At 39.9% G+C, this 21,688-nt stretch overlaps 2 protein-coding genes across 8 annotated transcripts in view; both read left to right on the top strand.

The window, feature by feature from the left end:
- The first annotated feature begins 2,189 nt into the window (after nucleotides 1-2,189).
- On the top strand, nucleotides 2,190-7,263 carry CKS2 (CDC28 protein kinase regulatory subunit 2). Its single transcript, XM_011372371.2, has 3 exons — nucleotides 2,190-2,392; nucleotides 5,915-6,042; nucleotides 6,930-7,263. Exons 1-3 carry the CDS (start codon nucleotides 2,334-2,336, stop codon nucleotides 6,980-6,982), a joined length of 240 nt encoding a protein of 79 aa, XP_011370673.1. The 5' UTR covers nucleotides 2,190-2,333; the 3' UTR covers nucleotides 6,983-7,263.
- A 1,610-nt stretch (nucleotides 7,264-8,873) lies between these two features.
- The window catches only part of SECISBP2 (SECIS binding protein 2), a 32,388-nt gene continuing 19,573 nt past the window's right edge, over nucleotides 8,874-21,688 (top strand). For 4 of the 7 annotated variants that reach the window (XR_002783324.1, XM_011372368.2, XM_011372367.2 and 1 more), the window contains exons 1-7: nucleotides 8,874-9,031; nucleotides 9,993-10,141; nucleotides 13,658-13,907; nucleotides 14,502-14,622; nucleotides 15,899-16,128; nucleotides 18,406-18,487; nucleotides 20,013-20,221. Coding sequence is in view for 6 of the 7 variants with exons in the window: in XM_011372368.2 (XP_011370670.1) it covers nucleotides 8,996-9,031; nucleotides 9,993-10,141; nucleotides 13,658-13,907; nucleotides 14,502-14,622; nucleotides 15,899-16,128; nucleotides 18,406-18,487; nucleotides 20,013-20,221 (1,077 nt within the window). In the remaining variant the exon portion in view is untranslated. The remainder of the gene's footprint in view (nucleotides 9,032-9,992; nucleotides 10,142-13,657; nucleotides 13,908-14,501; nucleotides 14,623-15,898; nucleotides 16,129-18,405; nucleotides 18,488-20,012; nucleotides 20,222-21,688) is intronic. The other 3 variants (XM_023537953.1, XM_011372369.2, XM_023537952.1) reach the window with 2 other exon arrangements.

Here is a 21,688-nt window from a genome sequence, read left to right as displayed (position 1 = left end):
TCATCCTCCCAGATTCAATTTCCACAACTTTCCTTTCCATGACCTCTATATTCTCAGCCAAACCCATTCAGCATTCTCTGCATATATCATGTTTCTTCATGCCTTCACAATGTCAATCCCTCTACTGAAAAAACAGGAGACAGTGTACAATAGGTTAAAAGGCCTAACTCTGGAGTTGGACTGTTTGAGCTCAAATCTGAGTCTGCCACTTATTTGCAAAATGGATCTAGACAAACTGATGTTTTAACCTAGACCTAAATAACCAGATTATATGAAAAACAAAGTAAATTAAACTGCAAGGGAGCAATTACCCAAATTCACAATGTAGAATGTTACATAGACAAAAAAGACCTGGTTTCTCTGATAAATCCATATTTAAACAGGTGGCATGTCAGGGGGAAAGGATTGTTTAAAGATTAAAAGAGACAATAACCAAATTCAATATGTAGGCCCAAGTTTGGATGTGGGTCCAAACCAATCAACCATAAAAAGGCACCTATGAATCGGGGAAATCAATTTAAAACAGGTGTCAGAGAATAATGGGAAATTATAAGTGTAATGCCATGGTGCTAAATGTTTTTTAAAATTTTCTTGATATATACACAATAAAAGTATTATTTCAGAGCAAAATGGCATTATATTTGGGATCTCTAAAGCTATTCTAGCAAAAGAGGGGAACAGATCAAACAAGATGGGCAAAACGTTTATTGCTGAAGCTGTGATTTTACATGGGAGTTCATTATACTATTGTACTTTTCTGTGTTTGAAATTTTCTACAATACATCTCTGTAAAACTATATCTCCTAGGAAGCTTTTTTTCAGGTTCGGCCAGAAAGTTAGTAATTTCCTCATCCATCTTCCTTAACAGTTTATTAACATCTTTACCATCACAGTACATAATCAAGCTCGATTATTTAAAATACATTACTATCACTTATTACTTAAAATGTAGTGCTTATCATGTGCAGGGGACTCTATGTTGTGTACAGATGTAGAGTATGCTATAGCGTATGTGGGGGTCAGGGGCGGGGGGCAGACAAAACCTCAGCAAGCATGCAACAAAGCAAGCAACCCTGGGCTGGAAACCTGAAGGACGCTGAGGGAGAGGAATGGGGAAAGCGGAGACTTCCGGAGCACAAGGTATAAAGAAGCTCTTTCAAAAGACTAATCCTTAAGCTGAGAGAAGATAAAGGCCCGCCAGGTATTGGGGGTGTGTGTGACACGGGATGGAGTAGGTAGCTGAGCCCGTCTATGTTCTCAACTGTACTATGGTGCAACTAACACTAATCTAAGCTCAAGTTACTACAAAAATAACACATGCTCATTTGGAGAAATGTGAAAAATATTTAAAAAAAAAATCACTCGTTACTTACAAAAAGAACCACTGACATCTTTGTTGCTTACAAAAAAACACCCATTTTTCTTCCAGCAACTTTTACATAGACATTATTTTAAACTGTGTTCAATACTGAGAGCCAAAGAAGTTTTTAAAAATACTTTTAACCCCATTGTCCCATAGTAAGCGTTAAGAATCTTTTTACATTTTTCCATATAGAAAAGCACGCATATACTATGCGTATCGACAGTTACCGATTGTGTGACCTAATGTCGGGCCTCTGCGGCTCGGCCCCCGCCCCGCCACCCACGCAGCACTCTGGCCTGCTTCTGAAAAGTTACACGAGGAACAACCTCGGCTTCCGCGCGTCCCAGCTCTCCAAACGTGGCCAGATTCCCCCCCCCCCGCCCCCACTTCCCTCCGCCTTTAGCCCAAGCCTCGGGCTTTCCCCACCTCCCACGGACTTGGACCCCGTAAGCCCCATTAAGCGCCTTGAGCCTGCGCTTGCGCACAGGTGGCCGCTCGGCGAGCCGCCCTCCCTGCTTTGCCAAACACCGCGATATTTCATCGATCCCGCAGGTTCGCAGCCCCAACGGCTCGGCGGACCTGGAACGTTCTAAACTCCTTCGCCCTTTCCTGGTCACGCCCCTTACGTCAAGGACTTCCCCACCTCTGCGCCCTGCCAATCATCCACTTCTTCTTTCCAGCAACTTCGCAACAGGCCCCTGAGTGGCTGGTCTTGGGAGCGAACGTCGCGGAGGGGCAGCGATGATAGGCTGAAAGCCAGCCCCGCCTTCCCATCGTTTGTGCAAAGGATGATTGGTCAGCGCCTCCGTCCAATCAGCGGCGGGCTGTCGGATTCAAACCGGGATCGTTCGGCCTGCGGTCGGTTGGTCGCAGTCCAGACGTTGCCTTGGTTCGACTCGGACTGTTTGTCCCCTGTACCCACTCTTCTTGCCCGGTCGCTGCACCTCCGCGCCGCCCGCCTGCCGGCAGGATGGCCCACAAGCAGATCTACTACTCAGACAAGTACTTCGACGAGCACTACGAGTATCGGTGAGCGGACTGGCCGGCGGGCTAGGGCCAGTGTTTGGGTCGGGTCAATGTCGGAGGTCCAGTCAGCGTTGAGGCTGGGGGTCGAGTCCGGAGTTGGAGTGGTGGCCGTGTCGGCGTCGAAGCGCATGAGGTCGGGGCCAGAGCTCAGCCCTCGCCTCGCCTGTGCGGGCCCAGCCGGCCTGCCTTCTTTGTTTCGTCTGTGAGAAAGACGAGGCAAGGCGGGGATGGAGCTCCTTAAAGGGAACGGGCAGAAGGGGCGATGCTGACCTGGGTCCACGGCTACAGCCGCCTAGGCGCTCGCGGCTCTGGGCCGGCCAATGGCTGACGTCCAGCGGTGAGCTCCCGCTTCCTCCATCTGTGCCGCGGTTCCCAAGAACGCGCGAGCTAGTTAGCATTCTCTCAGTCGTCCCCCTCACCCAGTCATTGCGGGGTGGAGGGTGGAAGAATGATTTTGGTTTGTTAACAAACATTTCTCTTTTTCTTGCTTTTGAAGTTAGTGATACTGAGGAGAAAGCCTCGAAAACTTCGCTTGATTGGGTTCTGAAAATGTTTATTCGGTATGGTGGCCTGGATAGGCGTTTTCCGGTAACCATGATGATCGAGGGCATTATTAAAGGGCTTTCCTTTTAAGACTTAAGTTGAGAAATCGAGTGGACTTTGGGCATTTTTTCTGCTAGTGTTTACCGGCCAAATAACGTTAGCTTTGAGGAATATTTGGATTCTGAGTCGTGATGTGATGCACTAGAAGGTACTCGTTAAACTGAATTTGTAAAATTAGCAACTTGGATTGTGGGAGGGAAGAAACACTTCATTTATTGGCCTTATTGTCTGCAGGAGACTTCCTTGGGGCGTGGCTTCAAGGACCGGTTCAACCCCGTTCTCTTGGGCGGTGACTAGGAAGCTGCATTCTGGGGCTAAGCAGCGAGCGACCTTGTTTTCTGTCTGCTGTCCGTTTCAAGTTAGAATTCCAAGAATACTATATTTGAGGAAGAAAGGACATAGTGGTTGGCCCATCAATTTTTCTCTCTCTATCCCCTAGTGTCTTGGAAATCTTAATTCTCAGGAGTATAACTGAGGATTTCTCTGGGCGTTTTTACAGATTAGCAATACCTGCATCGTTTCATAGTCCTAGCTAAAAAAAAAAATCTATTTTTCTGGATATAGATAAATTTGAAGATCATCTTGTTTATATATAGTAATTACATACTACACAGTTTCAATCCTGTCATATGTTGGCATAATGATCAATTATGTGATGTCGAGTCCAGCTGGGGACATCCAGTAATGGACAAAATGTGAGCTGTATTACTTTTACAAAACATGGAAAAATATTAATTCTGAAACACATCTGGCCTCGTGTAGATAAAGATACTTTTCAGAATTTCTTCTGGCAGTAGTTCCATTTTTTAGTTTCAATATACTAGAAATCATCGATGAGCAATAAGTAGACCATCAAAATTTTAGCCTAATTTACTAGGTGGTTTGTGTGTACTAACGTATAAAAGAAAATCCTGTCACCTGAAGAGATATATTCTAATCCATTAAAGATGTTCTTAACCAAGCCACTTGCCTTTATACAAGACAGTAATTCATCTCCAGAGATACTTTAAAAGGCAAATTGATAGTGATAATAAATCAACTGATATGTGGGTCTACCGTGGTTTGTATATAGTGGTGTGGCATGCAATATGCCAGTATGACATCTTTGGTTTTTTTTTTTTTTTTTTAAATGTAAACTTAATTTCCTATTCCTTTTGCTTATGTTTAGGTTCTTTTGTAAATAAACTTCAAGACTTAGTTCTGTTAAATACCACCTGGAACAAGCACTATAGGATTGCATGGATTTATATTTATAAAAGCTGTATATTAGTATTTTTCTTAAATCTATCCACAACTACTGTCTGCCCTCCTAATTGCATCTTGTAGCTCCTTTGTTGTTTATATTGGCTTTTACGTACTTGACAATTGTACGGTACTGAAATAAACATTGAGTTTTGGAAATAATTTTCCTTACATGTAGTTAGAAAATTATCTCAATGCAGTGAAATACAGGTAGAATTTCCATGTGAACTAGAACCCACTTATAAATTTTTCCTTTATAATCAGACCTTGATGAAAGTGAGTCTGTTTCCATGGCTCATAGAGAAGACAGCGCTGTGACTTCTAAATAACACATTAGTACATAATAAGAGTTCACATCTAGTTAGCATTACGTTTCTCTTTGAGACTAATCAACAACGTGATAGAAATAAGATAACATTTGGAGAGCCTTAAAAGTAGATGTTAAGCAGCGATTCAAGAATGAATGTGGTAGCTGGTTAAGTGTTGCTTAGAATCAACTTGTAGTTCACTGGAGTTCGTGAACTTTTAAACAACTATGATAGTAAGCATAATTTGACTTGGCCTCATGGCAGTCTAACCACATAATAAAATTGTTGTAAAGCTCACTTGTTTTGCAAATAATATGAAATTGGTACTTTAACCAACCACCTGCAGACTAGAACTTGGTTGACGACAGATTAGTGCTTATAATGGGTTATGGGTTCATTTTCCAGAGAGTAACCAGATTGCACCCTTTTCACCCCCAGCCAATTTACTCACAGGTAGATAGCCTATACAAAAAACAAAAAACCTTGGCGGCTATGGATGACTGACTGTATAAATAGTATAAAACTAGTTCTACCTGGAAATGGTAAAAATGGAGCTGGGAATTGATTTTATAAAGATTTTTTAATTCTAATTAAATAAGAAAGGGGAGTATAGGTTTGTCTTTTAAGAACTACAATTGTACATATTCTTGATGTTTTGAAATTGAAGAATATTGTATGCCTTCCTAAGAAAACTGAAGTTTTGGGTATAGGCCAGTAACTTATAGAAAATTGAAGGTCTGTGTGTGAGGCTGCACGTATGTGTGATTAGCGTTTTGTTTTTTGCTTTTAATTCTGAACTAAGTATAAAGCAACTTATGGAGTATACAAGGATCTGTATCTACTACAAATCTACAGTGTTGAGTAATAGAAAACACAAATTAACTAACAATTTTTTTCCTCATGTAAATTGCTACATGAAGCTGGGATGACAGCTCTACAATCGGACCATCTTCAATTTACAACTTCTGTGGTCTCAGATGGCTTCTCTAGCTCCCCTGTTCAGGTCAACCTGCTTCATAATAAACAGGAAGTAGAAAAGGAGAAGAGTTGGGCATGTTCTTTCCTTTCGAGGACACTTTCATAAGTTACTCTGTTAGTGGGGGAAAATGTTTATTCTAAATAAAATGCCTTCTGGTTTTGCACTGTATATTATCTCCTTGATTTGAACATGGGCCATCAAAAATCAGGATTAAAGGTAGTAGAGAGTAGTTAAGACTGACACCAATTATTTTGTAATATTAGACAGTTGCTTTAAATAACTTTGAAGATAAAAACTCAAATTTTAAGTATCCTAAAGATGCATGTGTAAAGTGATAATTGTAGAAAAGCATATTTACGCAGAGTATTAATACTTGGCTACATCTTTCAACAGGCATGTCATGTTACCCAGAGAACTTTCCAAACAAGTACCCAAAACCCATCTGATGTCTGAAGAGGAGTGGAGGAGACTTGGTGTCCAACAGAGTCTAGGCTGGGTTCATTACATGATTCATGAGCCAGGTAAGTTTTGCTATTTAGTAAAGCAATAACTGAATTAAAATGGTAGTGGTTTTGGTTATTTAATATCAAAATTCAGTGGTATCCCAAAGTAACTGTTTTTGAATGACTGATTTTTTTCCTCCCTATAGAGGGTTCCAGTTTTATAGTAAGTAAAATACCACACAAATGAAAATAATATTTTTCTACCTGCAAAAATAACCTGTCAAAAAATAAGCAATTCTGTTTTTAAAATCTGTCATTAATAGTATCTTAAAATATTTTACCATAAATATAATTTTGGTGTCCTCTCTTTGAAAACTAAACTTACTTTAAAACAATTTATGTTTAAAACAATTTGTGTGTCTAGGTTTTGTGTATAGAAATTTATGCAATTTGAAGTGATTTGTCTTCTTTAGCCCTCTATTAAAGGATTATTGGTATCTACCACATTAAGATTAACTTTAAAGATTTATAATGCTTTGAACAAAAGTTGAAGGCATACTGTAGAAGCTGCATTAGGTGGAACTAAAGCTATCGTTAAAGAAAAGCAGTAGTAACGTCAAAAACTGACTCAACAACTTTCTTGAGGTTGAGGCATGTAATCATGTTAGAGTTCAAGAGGTTTTTCTTCAGATAATACAAAAGCAGCTGAGGAATTTAACTATAGATTCCAAGGCCCCCAGCTGCTGAAACAATCTATTGGGATGGGCCCTTGGGACCTACAGTTTTATAAGCTGGTGGGGTTTTTTTCTGTTTACTGTTGACAATGACTTTGAAGCAAAATTCATTTCATATACCTAAGTAACATTGACCATAGATTTATTTTGGTTCAGTTGAGAATTCTTTGAATTTTGGTTGAGTGAAAATTAACCATGTTATTAAAATGATAAAACATTTTCTTTCCACAGAACCACATATTCTTCTCTTTAGACGACCTCTTCCAAAAGATCAACAAAAATGAAGTATATCTGGGGATCGTCAATTAAATCTTTTTCAAATTTAATGTATATGTGTATATAAGGTAGTATTCAGTGAATACTTGAAAATGTACAAATTGTTCATCCATACCTGTGCATGAGCTGTATTCTTCACAGCAACAGAGCTCAGTTAAATGCAGCTGCAAGTAGGTTACTGTAAGGTGTTTAGGATAAAATTTCTTCTAGTTAGTTTTTCTTTTAATATAAGTGCCTATTTGACTTCACCTGTTACTTTTGTTAAATAAAGTTTGTATGTTGCAATTTATCACTGTGAAGTTGTTGAGGTTTATTTTAAGGTTAATTCATGAGTAGAGGTTTTTGGGTGATTCCAGTTTTATGATTTTGGTCCTGAGGAAATAAATTTTACAAAACGTTAAATTGGTTTAAAATAGCTTGGTGTGATGAGAGTATCATTTACTTCCCTTAGGAAGAAACCAAGAGCCCAGCGATAAGTTTAATAGAGCTAAAATAGGGTTTTTTTGGCTCTATTATTTGGTTCCTAGAAAACTGTCTAGAATCCCCACCTGAACAGAAGGAAGCCCAATCAATACTCTCTGGGCTGCTTCCACTTAGATCTAAGATGCCACATCTAGTGGCCTGGGGAAAACCACTTATCCCTTTTTCTCCACTTGCCAAGTGGGGATAATGTTTCCTATAAAATATCACAGCATTTTTAAGAGTTCAAAAGCACTTTTAAAAAAAACCCTTCATGTCATATGTACTTTGTGTCAAATTGCCTCTTTCGCTGCTAGGGAAATATTTTAAAATTAACACAGGCTATTTATCTTCATTGCTATGCTGGAGAAACCTTTTAAATGAACTGATAGTAAACATAAGACCCAAGTTTGGTGGTCCTCTGTCACTCTTTAGAAAGGTGCCTTTAAACAAAATGAGCACAATAAATCTGAAGCAATCTAGAACTTATTCCTGTCTCCCAAGGACCCATCAGCTAAAAGATCCGGGCTAGCAAGCCAACAGAAAGATGCCATGTATAAGTTTTATTACGTTTAGGGTAGACCAGAGTATTGAAAAGGGAGGGAGCACAGCCCTCTTCTCTCCCCACCCCCTCCCCCACCTCCAGCATTGATTACTGCTGCCAGACCCTACAGACCCTAGGCCCTCCACTCTGGAGGTTTGGATGTGTTCAGAAGGAAACCTGAAGACGAGCTGATTGCATTCTTCCAGCTGTAAGAACCTGGTAGTCACCCAACCTCTCTTGGGGGCAAGGGGCAGGAAACCTACAATTAACTTCCAGTTTAGGACTGTGAACCTAATCAATCCCTAACTGGTCGAACTGCCCACTGTCGGCAAGCCTTTAATTCTTGCACATTCCTCCTACGCCCGAGTTCTTCCTGGTCTCCGTCTTATCCTCCCCACACCGCAGCTTCTTTCACCTCCGGATCCCCCCGGCGCCGCGTTCATATCTCACCCTAATTTCTGCTCTGTGGTTGGCTTTGTTCCACTCTGGAAAACCACACTACTTTTACAAATCTACCTTTACCAGCACCCTTCCTAACGGTCAATAGCTACTTGTTGAAAAGAACTGAGCAGTTTTAAAATTCTTTTCTGTGATTAAAGTTCCTGGAAGTTAAGACCAGTCTGAGTCTGTAGGTCTACAGGTATGCACTTTGCCTAAGTCCTCAACCTCCCACACCCCCAACCCACTACAGGTACCCGCTACCTTGTGCGGAACCTACATCGAGCCTGGCCTACTCGCATCCCGGGCAGTGCTCGCTGCCTTTGCGGATACTTGGGAACAGGCGGAGTCGGCCGACGGCTGACTGATTACTCCGCGGGCTCGGGGACTGAGTCATCCTGGTTGTCGCCACGCGCTTCCAACCGGAAGCAGAGCTGGCCGGGGCGCGTTTTTGTGACGCACTTCCTTGCGTCCGCTAGGAAGGCGGAAAAGCCAAGAGGTGGAGCGCCCGGTCCCTGTCCCACCAGCCTTCGGGGTGGCTGCTGGCCTCTCGGGCCGGGCGCCCTCCGAGCCGTGGGCCATGGCGTCGGAGGGGCCGCGGGAACCCGCAGGCGAGGTGAGGACTGCGACCTCGGGCGCCCCGGAGAGGTGGGAGCGACCGGTTTGGGGCGGCGCGGGGCGTCGGGGCAGGCGGCCGGTTCCTTAGCCCCAGGCGCGCCCACACTGCCCGCGGCTGACCTGGGTGAGGAATGGCGTCGTTGAGGTGAAAACGCCCGCTACTCTGTGCCGAGGCTGCTTAGAGGCTGCGCAGATGCTCGGGGTTCCCGGCACTCGGGGCCAGGAGCGTTTTGTCAAAGTAGCCCGCCCAAGCGTTTTTTGAAGCAAGAGTCTCCGCTCAACGTGCGCAGCGTAACCGCTAGGTGGAGCCCGGACAATCGCATAAATCGGCTTTCAAAAGAAACACCGCGTTTATGAACTGTCCGGGAAAGTAAATCTGTCAATACGGATCTAAAAACCAAAATCAGAATTTTTACTTTCAAATTACAAGGGCTCGTGCTGATAGATTTCCTAGCAAAGCTCCTTTTGCTTTTCAACAGAACAACTCTTAGTGGTTCTTGAGTGAAATGCAAATGATTTGTGTAACTTTCGAGAAATTAAATGGAAAAACTTCCGCAGTGTGTTTTGAATGCTACAGGTAAGCATTCCGTGGGTTATGTTTGACTTCCGACAGCCCCCTGGTGCTCAGTTATAACTGCAGCTGAGAGGTAAAATAACTGTATTCCGAGTTAAAGCTAAGGAAAGAAACTGTCAGTTGTGGTTCTAACTATATAATGTTTTCACTTTAATTAGTGTTCTTCTTTCTCACTTTTAATATTTGGTGGACAGCTTTTTGTCTAGTTAAAAAACGTTGGAAGAGAAATTTTTAACAAATGCTTGTCTTTACTAGGCAGAGGTATTTGAACAACAAGGCTTGGGTTAGCATTTCTGGGGCTGCTAAAACTGAGCAACTCTGAATTGTTTGTTTATGTTTGGTTGATCTCATAATGTATATAGCTTAAACTTCCTCTTTTCCTCAGGGCATCAAGTTGTCAGCAGATGTCAAACCATTTGTCCCCAAATTTGCTGGGCTCAGTGTAGCATGGTTAGAGTCTTCAGAAGCACCTGTGTTCCCTAGCTGTGCAACAACGTACTATTCCTCCTGTGTTCAGGAACTACCAGTGCCTGAGTATGTATTCTTTTAAAAGTCTTTTTGCTTTACTCGAGAACTTTGTTTCTTGCCTTTAATGGTGATTAGATTTTAAAATATGCTGCAGCTAACACATTAAATTTCTCAGAGCAACTAGAGAAGGTGCTCCTAAGCCAAGAAGGGTTTGAGCCGGTAACAACTTAAGTGTATCTTGCAGCAAAAACTCAAGCTTCAACTCTCCTTTTCTTTCTCTATACTCATTCAGTTATTTTGGGTAAGAAAGTATGGAGATTAACTACATTGCATCTATTAGTAAAAAAATGTAGTTTCAGGGTTCATTTGTGCATATAGTTTAAAACTGTCACATATCTAATGGGAGATGAAATAGCAAGAAAGGACAGGGAGGAAATGGGGCAGAGAAAAGCCCAAATAAACATCCTCTTCCAGTTCAGGGTTGGACATTTAAAAATAGTGCCCAGAGAAGTAACAGGGCCTAGCAACCATGGCTATCTCTTTGTGTGGATGATTCTTTTGCTGGGTTTTGCTTTCAATCATTTTGCTTTATATATGTCCTATGGAAATGGTTTCTATAAATTTTGGTAATAAATTCTTCTAAATTTGAGTCAAAAGGCTCATGTTATCCTTTAAATTTTCCTTCTCAAGGCCCATTTTTTAGGTGTTTACATGGTTTAGCTGAATTTAGAAAAATAAGTTAAACCTATTAGATAACTGTGTAGATAACTTGTAGATTTAAGGTATGAATCACCTTTAGGCTGTGTAAGAATCATATTTCAGACCAGTTTGGTGGGAGGAGGGCTGCCTGGATCCCTGAGAGGTCCTGGCCTGACTGAAGGGACCAGGTGAAAGATGTGTTTGGGAGACAGAGGAGTAAATTCCCATTGTTAAGGTGATGCCATTGGTCAATTAAAAGCCTACATAGTACAGCTGAAAAGATTAGGTTTGTTGGGTATGAAATAGGGAGCTTTTGAATTCACCCCTGGATTCTGGAAGGCTTTGACTGGGTTCCAGGCACTGGAAATAGAGAAGAAACTATATGAAGACCTGCTGCAAGACAAAAGGATTCCATGGTTGTCTATAAATAGGTTTTGGTGGGAAAGGAGCTATAGTGGTTTACAGTTGAATACATAGAAAGAATTGTGGGATTATTCATAAGAACACAAGTTGGAAGTGGGGCTGGTTTGGGGACCAGAAGTTAAATTTTGGACCTATATGTGCCCAAAGGGGAAAAAGTGAACTACTAAGTGGAAATGACATATAAGTTGGTCTTAGAGGGCTAGAGGTCTCGAAGGTACTGGATTGGAAGTGTATATGTGAAGTCCTGAGCAGAACGATGAGAGGTTTGGACTCAATGAGTCTGACAGGCAAGATAAGGAAAATGCAGAGGAGGCAATGCCATGGAATGCCTTTGGGAGGTGGGTGAGAATAAGGAGAGGGCAGGGCTTGCAAGTCCAGGCCAGTGGAGGAGCTTTTCAAGCGTTACCATAGAAGGGCCAGACCCCGCAGATACCATTTAGAAGAGGCAGCCTTCTGAATGTGGCAGGAAGGTGGCCTTGGGATACTTGAGGATTGTCAGTAGAGATGGTACAAGAAGTGGAGTAGAGAGATCAGTGAGTATAGCACAAATACACGATGGAAATGAGATGCTGATATCAAAGGGCTGGTGCAGGATGAGGCAGTAGGTGTAAAGGAGGTTGTGGTACTGTAGTTAAGAGTCATGTGGGAGGTCTGTGGCAACTGGAGTTTTACAGATAAGCCATTTGAAGTCTCAGCAGGTGCTATGGGTTGTCTGTGAGATTCTGTATTGTGTGCTATCCTCTGCATGTAATTGTATTTGCTTTAGATGGAGAGGAAGAATATCAGCTTTTCAGAGGAAGAAGGACCAATGATGACATGTCCAAAGTGGAAAACTAGGTTGTGATAGAGCCAGGACCTAAACCAAGGTCTGCTGATTCACGGATGAATATTTTCTGGATAACAACAGCCTTTAAAACCACCACTGAATCTGCCCTTTTTCTTCTTTACCTAAATTTCATTGGTCTGTTCATTTACCCATGTTTTGGACTAAGGATAGTCTTTATTACTTGTTTTCAATCAACCAGTCTTCTTAGCCCATCTTCTCTTGTCTTCGAAGAACAATATTTCTCACCTTCATCCGACCCCCATTAGATTTTGTGAGCATCAGACAAAGCAAAATGGGGAGTCACATCGAGGGTTAGCATCTGGGGAACGGAATGTAACTTTGAGTCTCCCTCTTTACAAAGAGCAGCACTAGCCGCTGTTCAGTGGGGCAGAAAAAGGTCAGTAAAAGGGTTTTGTTTGGTTCTTAATTGAGAATATTTCATTACTGGAATAAATTGCTGATAAGTAAAAGATACTGTAAGATTGAACTTCTTATAAAATGTTCTGAATTAATAGGCAGTGATACTGGGCAGTCTGTGGTTAAGTACTGCATGGAAGCAAGAGCAGGGAACATCCTCACGAGTGTCTGAGGTCTTAGCCTGTAGAGAGTGACTCCTTTTCTCCTTCAGTTCAAGCTCTTACTTGCAGTCGAGTAGAAATACAGCTTCTAATAAGGGTGGCTAGGCCTGCATCTCCTGACAGTTGGCAGTTGGAAGGTCACATAGGATGTCTTTTTACTAGCTTTGGATTTTCCTGGTTTTTAATGGACTGACACACTTTGGGATTTCATTGATTTGCTACAGGAAAATTATCAGCCGTGGAAATTCACAAAAACAACTGCTGGTGCTTATTTGTGGGAATAAAAAGGTTGTGATTTGTATTTTAATGGAGCTCTTTAGCAGTTTATCTGTGTAACAGCTTTCATTGCAAAATGGTTGAATCCTCTGGCCGTATACCAGATTTGCTAAAAAGTCAGTATTAAATTGTATTTTGGTTTAGCCTAGCAGCTCAAGCAAATTGGAGCATTAGAGTGTTCACAGATGGTATCCATTTGGTCAGTAGAGTTTATAGTTCCTGGGCCACTGTGCTTGCAGTATCCCTTTGCAGCTCTGGCGCTGCAAGTCAGCAGAGTACAGGATATGGTGGTGACCTTGGAAAGTGAAAGGGCTGCAGCAGGATGTCCGTGGACAACTGGAGGCCCTGGGAGGCTGGCCCTGCAGATTGTTGGGATGGAGGTTGGATTTGGGCAGTGGGGGCATCTGTAAAAGGCCCCTCTGTAGAGAGAATGGTCTGGATGGCCCTTATGGCCAGAGTCACCGAGAGAGTTTTTCTCAAATATTTGACATCTTGAGAGTGAGTAGCTGCTGGGGCATCCTTGGGCCTTCCTAATGCTCATTAAATAGGGTCCTGTCAGGGATGGTCTGGCTCAGCAGTGAAAAAATAGAACTAGGTCAGCATCAGTCTTTGCTGGTTAAGAAAGAATTGCTCAAAGATTTTATTTGGCTCTTAATTAGAGATATTTCAGTGTTGAATGAATGACCTCAAAAATAATAAAAGTTTAAATTTTTCTATTACAAAATATTAAGCTCCTTGGTTTTTGGTATGAAATCTATAATATTTACCCTCTGTATTTAGGCAAAAACTCTATCCTGAAGATATGGCCTTTGGAGCTTCAACATTTCCACCTCAGTATTTATCTTCCGAGATGGCTCTTCATCCATACACTTATTCTCCTTACACCCTGGAGTCTACACAAAATGTTTGCCCAGTGCCTGACTCCCAGTATGATTACAGCCAACCCAGTTGTTACCAGGGTTATCAGATGGTAAAGCCACAATATGAGCACATGTGCCCTCTCTCACAAGACACAAAAGCTCTGTTTAAGGTCAGTAAGTGCTGTGGTTTTGTTGGTCACTTTAGCATTTAAACTGTAAAGGACTGGTTGATTCTTGCATGATACATAAGCATCACTTATGTTTTCTGTGGTGTTTAAGAGTTGATTTGGTCTAAATTTTTTAAATGGTTGAATGTTGAATACTTACAAATTTGCAACTTTAATCCTTTTTTTGAAGTAGTGCAGTTGGCCCTTGAACAACATGAGTTTGAACTGCACAGATCCACTTACATGTGGATTTTTTTTGATAAATGTATTGGAAAATTTTTGGAGATTTGTGACAATTTGAAAAAACTTACATCAAACCTATGATTTTCTTAATAGCATTTTTTATTCTCTTGCTCACTTTATTGTAAGACTACAGTATGTAATACATGTATATAACATATAAAATATGTGTTAGTTGACTATATTATTGGTAAGGCTTCCAGTTAACAGTAGGCTATTAGTAGTTAAGTTTTTGGGGAGTCAAAAGTTACCTGCAGATTATCTACTATGCAGGAACTCTGGTACCCCAACCCCCTCGCTGTTCAAGGGTCAACTGTAGTTTTCTTAATTTGTGTTACTTTTTAATCTTTCCTGCAGAAAAAATGTGGTGAACAAAAATTCGACAGTAAGAAGGCTGGTGGAACTATATCATCTGATATAAAGTCAATAAAAGGTTCACATCATATGTCCATTCATGCTGACACTAATTTGAAATCAGGTAAAAATAACAAACTATAGTGTTACTACAATCTGTTTCACTCACTCCAGACTCGTCAGTGTTCTTTGAACAGCTGTTTCTGTGGGCTTGTTTATTGTGAAAAGCTGAGGCCACCAGATTTCTTGTGGGATCCTGCAGACCTTTCCTCCTGGGAGTGGCCACCTGTTGTATGTGGGCTCTGTGATGTGCCCTTAACATATTATTACCTTATTTTACACAAGACGTTGTCTAAGGTCACAGAGCAAGTAGGTCACAACCACGCACTTCAAAACATGTCCTTAAATAAAAGCAAATCATAACTACAGCCATGTTCATTTCTGACACAGCTTCTCTGGTATTCTGTTGATACACTTCTTAATAGGTGGGACAGTTTGTCTATGATTTCAGTTGTCCTAAACTATACCAAACCTGGGGCTATATTGGAGGACACGGATTTTTTTTCATGCCAAAAGTCATGTCTGTTCTGGGCTTGTAAACTACCAGTCTGGTCTGTGGCTTAAAGTTAGTGATTCTACATGGTGTCTTTTTTTTTTTTCCCCTATAGTTCATTTACAGATGCATTTGGTCACAGCCATTCCCTATTTATCTGATGACTAAATCTTTGTAATAGTGTACTTACTGGAAAAGGTTTATCATTTATTTACAAGTATAATTTATGTTACTTGGTATATAACTTTTCTCTTTGAGTTGACTTTACTTATAAACCAGCTGGTACATGGAAAGGTGAAAGGAAAGTTGAAAAGTTAGCTATATTAACTCTGGCCTTATAACTAAATACAGGATGGCTTTATGGCATTGCAGCGTACATCATCATTCATTTGCATTTGAAGGAGAATGATGGGAAGGAGGTTATAAGATCATTTCTACTTGCTTCCCTCCAGTTTGTTCCAGCAGACTAAAATAGGGAAAATTTCTTAAAGGAAATTTGTTAGCATCTCTTTAACTTGCAAAATTCTAAAATGTGTATTAAGAGTCATCAAAATGCGCAGGCACACTGTCAGATTAAGGTAACTATTTCATCAACGTTAGAATTACTCCAAAAATTTGCAGTGTTTTGGTTTTTCTAGTTGGTGACCCAGCCAGAGAAATTGCAATATCTGGTCATATGTTTACACTGTTACACAGAAGGGTAACAACACTACCAAAAGTTAGACTGTTTGGACAATAATGTGTTGTTGCATCAATAGCAATAGATTTTCAATTCTGCAATGTAAACATGCGTATTGATCATCAAACATCTAAATTTTTCCCCCCATTTTTAATTCTGTAAATATAGATGGTTACCATAAACGAGCAGACAAGAAACCCAGTATCATTGAAAAAAGTGGACCTGCCTCCAAACCTGAGTTTGAATTTACCAGGTTGGATTTTCCTGAACTGCAGGGTGCAGAGAACAGTGTGATGTTAGAGACACCAAAACAGCCAAAGTGGGGGCCTTTACGCTCAGCCTCTACCAACACTTCTCTTGTAAGAGAAGTAGTGAAACCCACTGTAGTGTTAACAGAGGTGAGTGCAGGCTCGTTCCCTTTGTTTCCCTCTCTCTTCTGTTGTGTGAACTGTTTACGGTGAGGCTGTGACAAATTGTGCAGCTGTTTTTTTTTTTTTCCCCAAAGAATATACTTGTTTTTATCTGGTAGCTAAAAGGTACTGTAGTGGGTCAGGAGAAGATTCTAGCATGAGTCCAGCTGCTCAGACAACCTATTGGAAACATCTCACTTCAAGCATTATATTCTGACAGCATTTTTTTCAATACAGACAAAAATATTTTATTTAATCAAATAGTAATATTTAAAACTGCATAGTATAATTTCTGATTTTTTTCAGGCTTTTTATCTATACCTCTCTTGTTAATGATACAGCAAATTCAGTGAAAGTAATCATAGTGAGTGCATTCAGTTTGCCACTTAGTAATTTTAAGTTATGCTGTATTCACCATTTGATCTCAAAGTTTTAGTCCACCAAATTGAGGCATTTTCCTCTAAAACAGATTGATTTGAGACTTTTAAGAAAAAAACATTATCTGGTTACGAGTCCCTAAAATCACTCTGACAGATTTCTGCTAAAGGCAAGATGAGGCACATGCCAGTGTGAGGGTAAGGAGTGAAAAGAAACTATGAAGAAAACCCAGTTGCTTACCTCTTGAATGGAGAGAGGATTTCTGTTTCCTATTCTAGCCTTCATCTTAGGTGCCTGGACACTAAAGTCCGAAGGCTAGGTGGTAGTGGTTTACAGTATGCAGAAGATAAGCCATTCCCCACGCATTGATCCTTAGACTGTTAAACCATGGCATTTTCCTGTTACATGGCTGTGACAAGTAAGACTGATTGATGTAGAAGAATCATAGTCGCATTTGGCAGTTGTATGAACCGTCAGGGCCCCAGCAAGGTATGTGGAATAGCTGAGCAGTCGAGGGGTTCCATGATTTGGTCACGGGTAGGCAGTTGATAATTCCAAGCCCATGATCTCTGTACAGAAGTAGAACAGGTGGGGCAGGTGGAAACATGACAGATACTTTACGTCATGGTCATCTGTTAGAGGTGAGTACTGTATATGTGGACATGAACTAAGGTACATCATGCTATGAGGGGAGATTTACATATTCTTGAATTGTGTGTCTTTTTTTTTTTTTTTTCATTTTTCCCTTTAAAGGAAACCTTTTTTTTTTTTCCTGATTGTACTAATAGTATCTTGGAACACCAAAAATATATTAAGAAGAAAAGAAAATATAATTGTCTCAAGTGGTATAGCCAAGAGAGAAAACCATGGTTAGCACTTAACCTTTTGTTAATGGTACACTGTGGGTATAAGTACGATGTTAATTGTACTTATAGGGGATAATACATATGTACAGGCTTGTGTCTGAAGTTTTAAAAACTTTTTCAGCATTTTTTCAATGTCATTAAATACTCCTTTGAAAATGTAACTATTGCATTGGATCTTAGACATTGATATGTATAATTGACTTAACCATTTTTGAATAGGTAAGCCACTTATAGTGTTTCATTGGCCTTGGTGAGCATAAAAATTACAGTTACTAAAAGAACAAGCTGTTTTTTATAATTTTATTTTTTATTACTGGACTCAGATGTAATGAAATGGAAAATGGGTAATTTGTGAGGCATGTCAGCTTTAAAATTTATTTTTAAAACAGTCAAATTTGAATTTACCAGTTTCCTTTTACCTTTCGTGCTGTCGATCACTTTGAGGTGTCTCTTAATGTACTCACCCACCTCGCAGTGTCCTTTGGGTCTCATGCTCCATGTGTACGGCAATTTTCTGTCTTTATAAAAGGGCACGCATATTACAAGGCTTATATTTGTTATCTTTGTGGATGTTTTGAAAGTCTTTTGGAAATTCGGTGTGTGGGCTTGATAAATGATGCTTTCACATTTATATGGAGGCACTAGGGTTTTAAGAATGGTATTGGCACATCTGTGCTGATGCGAAAGTTGTCTGTGATATGTTGTTCTTTTAAAAGTTGCATGATATGTGTGGTGTGATCCCATTATTGGGATCTATATAAAAACGATACATAGATGTTTATTTCTTAGGCAGAGAAGTAGAGAGATGCTAGCTAAGCTGTAGACAGTGGGTGGTTTTTCTTCTAGGTAGAGATATTTGGTAGAGGGAAGTAATTTAACTTCTCATGTTATATACTTAGGTATTTGGAATTTTTAGCATAGATTTTGCAAATTTTAAAAATGACAAGGGAAACTATGTTTAAAAATTAAATGAATACTTTCAACTTGAAATAGTAAGAAAATATACTGGTTTGCTTTTTAGGGTGAAATAGTGGTGAAAAATAATAATCCAACTGACTCTGTAACTGATAATGCTGCTACCATTCCCTCTTCATGTACAAGAGGTAAGAGTGGCTACCGAATAATATTTTAAAAAATCAGTTGTGTATTTCCTAAGTTCATTTTTAGTCCAATGCAACTGAAATATTTTTGTCTTAAAGCCTTCTTAAGGCAGGTGAAGGGTTGTTGATAAACTGACATCATTGTTAGAAGATTGAAGTAAACGAGCTCTCACATGTGTGTTGAGGAGTGTGAGATAGCAAAGAATGATAAATGAAATGTTTGTCCAATTCAGTAATAATGTTTTCAACTCAGAAATTATTGCTTCCTTAAGTATTATTACCTGTACCAGAGGTTCTCAAAGTTTTTGGTCTTAGGACCCTTTAATACCCTTAAAAAGCCCCACAGAGCTTGTTTATTTGGATAACTGTCAGTATTTGCAATATTTGAAGTTAAAACTGAGAAATTTTTAAAATTATTATTAATTCACTTAAAAGTAACAATAATAAACCCATTACATGTTAACATAGCATTTTATGAAAAAAACTATTTTCCAAAATTAAACCAGTAAGGAAAGCAGCCGTGTTTGACATTTTTGCACTCTTCGACGGCTCAGTGGATCTGTCTCGGTATTTGGCTATTTTACTGTCCTATATTATGCAGCCTCTGGGAAACATGAGAGAGACAGTGAGAGTAGGGAAGGCAGATAGCACATTCCTACTATCAGAAAAACAGTTTTGACTTCAGAGACTCCTGAAAAGGTCCTGGGAGCCTCAGGCCACACTCTGAGAACTATTAGTCTGTCCTGTCCTGGCCAAGAAGTAATATTCAGAGATAATTCAATAGAGTCTGCTTTTGAAATTTTTATAAGTAACTTGCCTTAACAGAAGACATTTTTACAGAAATATTTCAAATTTATTCACAGGTGTGATTTTTTTTTTTTTTTTTTGCATTCTCGTGGTTAGTACAAAGATCTTCACTTTAGAGGCTACTCTAAGGATATGTAGTTCTGTGATGACAAAAATGTATCTCACTCTCTGGGATAGCTGCAGGCTGCTGACATGATCTGCCTCATAGCCTGATGGCTGTCCTTTTGTTTTGTCTGTATATAGTTTCATGGGCACCTAAGGAGTAGTGTGGCTGTGCTTGTGCCTGTGTTCTAAAAAGAAAGAAATTTCCAGTTATTGTGATAGCTGAAGTCTAGTGACCTTTGACTTCTGCTGTTAAAAGTACACATCGATGTTAGTAGGACCAAAATTTGATCTTTAGCTCGTAAATTTTGTGTGTGCACCATGTGGATGTAATTGTGGATTATTGTTTTTTAACCGAAACCACTGTTTGTCCACCCACACCCCCAAGTGAAAACCAGTTTCTAGGAAAATCGGTTAACCTTACGAGTTAATTCAGCATGCATGTTCCAAGGAGAAACAAGTTTAGTGAATAACTGTAGTTTCCAAAGAAATGTTTTGAACAACAGCCTAAATTTAATTATTCTCTGAGTAATTACCTCCTGTGATGCATGTTTGGAATTTCTAAGGAGTTTCTGTTTACCTTTGAGTCTGTTCCCCAAATGTCGTTATCTCTGAGCAGAGTTATCCTGGACGCCAATGGGTTATGTTGTCCGGCAGACATTACCTACAGAACTGTCACAAGCCCCTAGAAATGTTACTTCTGTGATAAACCTAAAGACGGTTGCTTCATCGGCAGATCCTAAAAATGGTAGCATATCAGCTTCTCAAGTTTTATCATCACATCTTTCTTACAACAGAGAGAAACCTGTTGTCCATCCTACTAAAAAGGTATGCATCACATTTGGATAATGTGAGTCTCCTGTACCACTGGATAGTTTTCTTTTTCTCAATTCTTGACTGAAAGTGTTTCATTCTGTATCGTGGGCAATAATCTTGGTTGTGCTTGGACCTTGGGGAAAAAAGAGGACTTCAGTCAAGGAATACAAGTGGTAGCTTTATACATGAATGAGGATGTACATTTTAGACCTATGGTCTTAAAATGTCTGTGGACCATTTTGAATTGTTTAAAGGAGAGATGTTGGCAGAAATTTATGCTCTGGTGTATAAAGTGCTGCATTTCCCCCCCAGTCTTTTGCCTATTGAATTTAACTTGCTTTTACCTATTAGGGTACTAGGAGTGCAATAATTAAATTCCACATTTTTTGCAGTCATTTGGTATATGTTACTGATTCTTGTTAATTGCAACTTACATACTGTACTGTAAGACAGAATTTCAGAATCCATTTTTTCCTTTCAATTCAAATCATCTTAAACTGTCATTTTTATGATTCCCTAGATTTGTTTCTTGGAGAGTCTTTTTTGTTGGTCTAGATTTTGTTCTTGATTTTTACAGTGTACTGATACTTTTTTTTTTTTAGGTTGAAATATGGTTGCATTGGTTTCAGGCCTTTTGGAATATGAGGATACTTTTTGATATCCAAAGTGTCACAGACCATCCTGCACAAATGAGCACTATGTGTTTATGCTCTGTTGATGAAGGGAATGTGTGCGGTTGACAATTATAATGAGGTCAAATCTATGTAGCTTTGTGCACTTATTTGAGTACACTGGAGGTATGGGTGAGACCCCCTATAAGTACACATGGAGACCTCTGGCTTTGAGACCTCCGCCATCCTCTGGGCACCAGCCGCACAGCAGGTCTCTGAAGGCTAGTTCTTCACTGCAGCCACCAAGTTGTGGTCCAGAGTGGTTTTCCTAATAGGCAGTTAACACTAAGAGTTAACAGATTTTTTCATTTTCCCAGAATCTTTTTAAGATCTCTTATAATCTTAGAACCCAGGTGTCTTTGCATTGTACACAGCAGGGATGATAGGGGTCATAATGGCTTTTCCCTCTAAAACTTTAGGTGTTGTGTATTTTTATTACAGAAATAACAAATGTAATACTACAAGAATCTAATTATGGAAAAGATCACCTTTCCCACACCCCTTTGGTGCCCACTCCCCATGGAAGCATGCAGTAACAACCTGGTTATATCCCACCGCAGTCGTGAAAACATAAACAGATAAATTTGTTTTTTAAGGTTCTTTTTTTTTTTTTAAACAAAGAAATGGGGTCATTCTATATACATTAAAAGTTGCCTTTTTAACTTAACAGAATATGAATAGCCAGTCCAGGTCAGTAGATAAACAGTCTTTTTAATGGCCTCTGAGCCTTTTAGTTCTGAAGGGTATGTTCCCATTGGGGATGAAAGGGGGCCCCAAATATAAAAAGGCCTTGTCCCCTTAGAGCCCC

Source organism: Pteropus vampyrus, unplaced genomic scaffold (assembly GCF_000151845.1).
Source record: "Pteropus vampyrus isolate Shadow unplaced genomic scaffold, Pvam_2.0 Scaffold205, whole genome shotgun sequence".
NCBI lineage: Eukaryota > Metazoa > Chordata > Mammalia > Chiroptera > Pteropodidae > Pteropus > Pteropus vampyrus.
This window is presented reverse-complemented; position numbering and strand designations above follow the sequence as displayed.

Excerpts from the sequence above, each read along its gene's own strand:
- CKS2 (XM_011372371.2), top strand. The coding sequence starts at position 2,334 with ATGGCCCACAAGCAGATCTACTACTCAGACAAGTACTTCGACGAGCAC. Across the intron at positions 2,393-5,914 it reads GACGAGCACTACGAGTATCG|GCATGTCATGTTACCCAGAG; the intron begins GTGAGCGGACTG and ends ATCTTTCAACAG. Across the intron at positions 6,043-6,929 it reads TTACATGATTCATGAGCCAG|AACCACATATTCTTCTCTTT; the intron begins GTAAGTTTTGCT and ends TTCTTTCCACAG.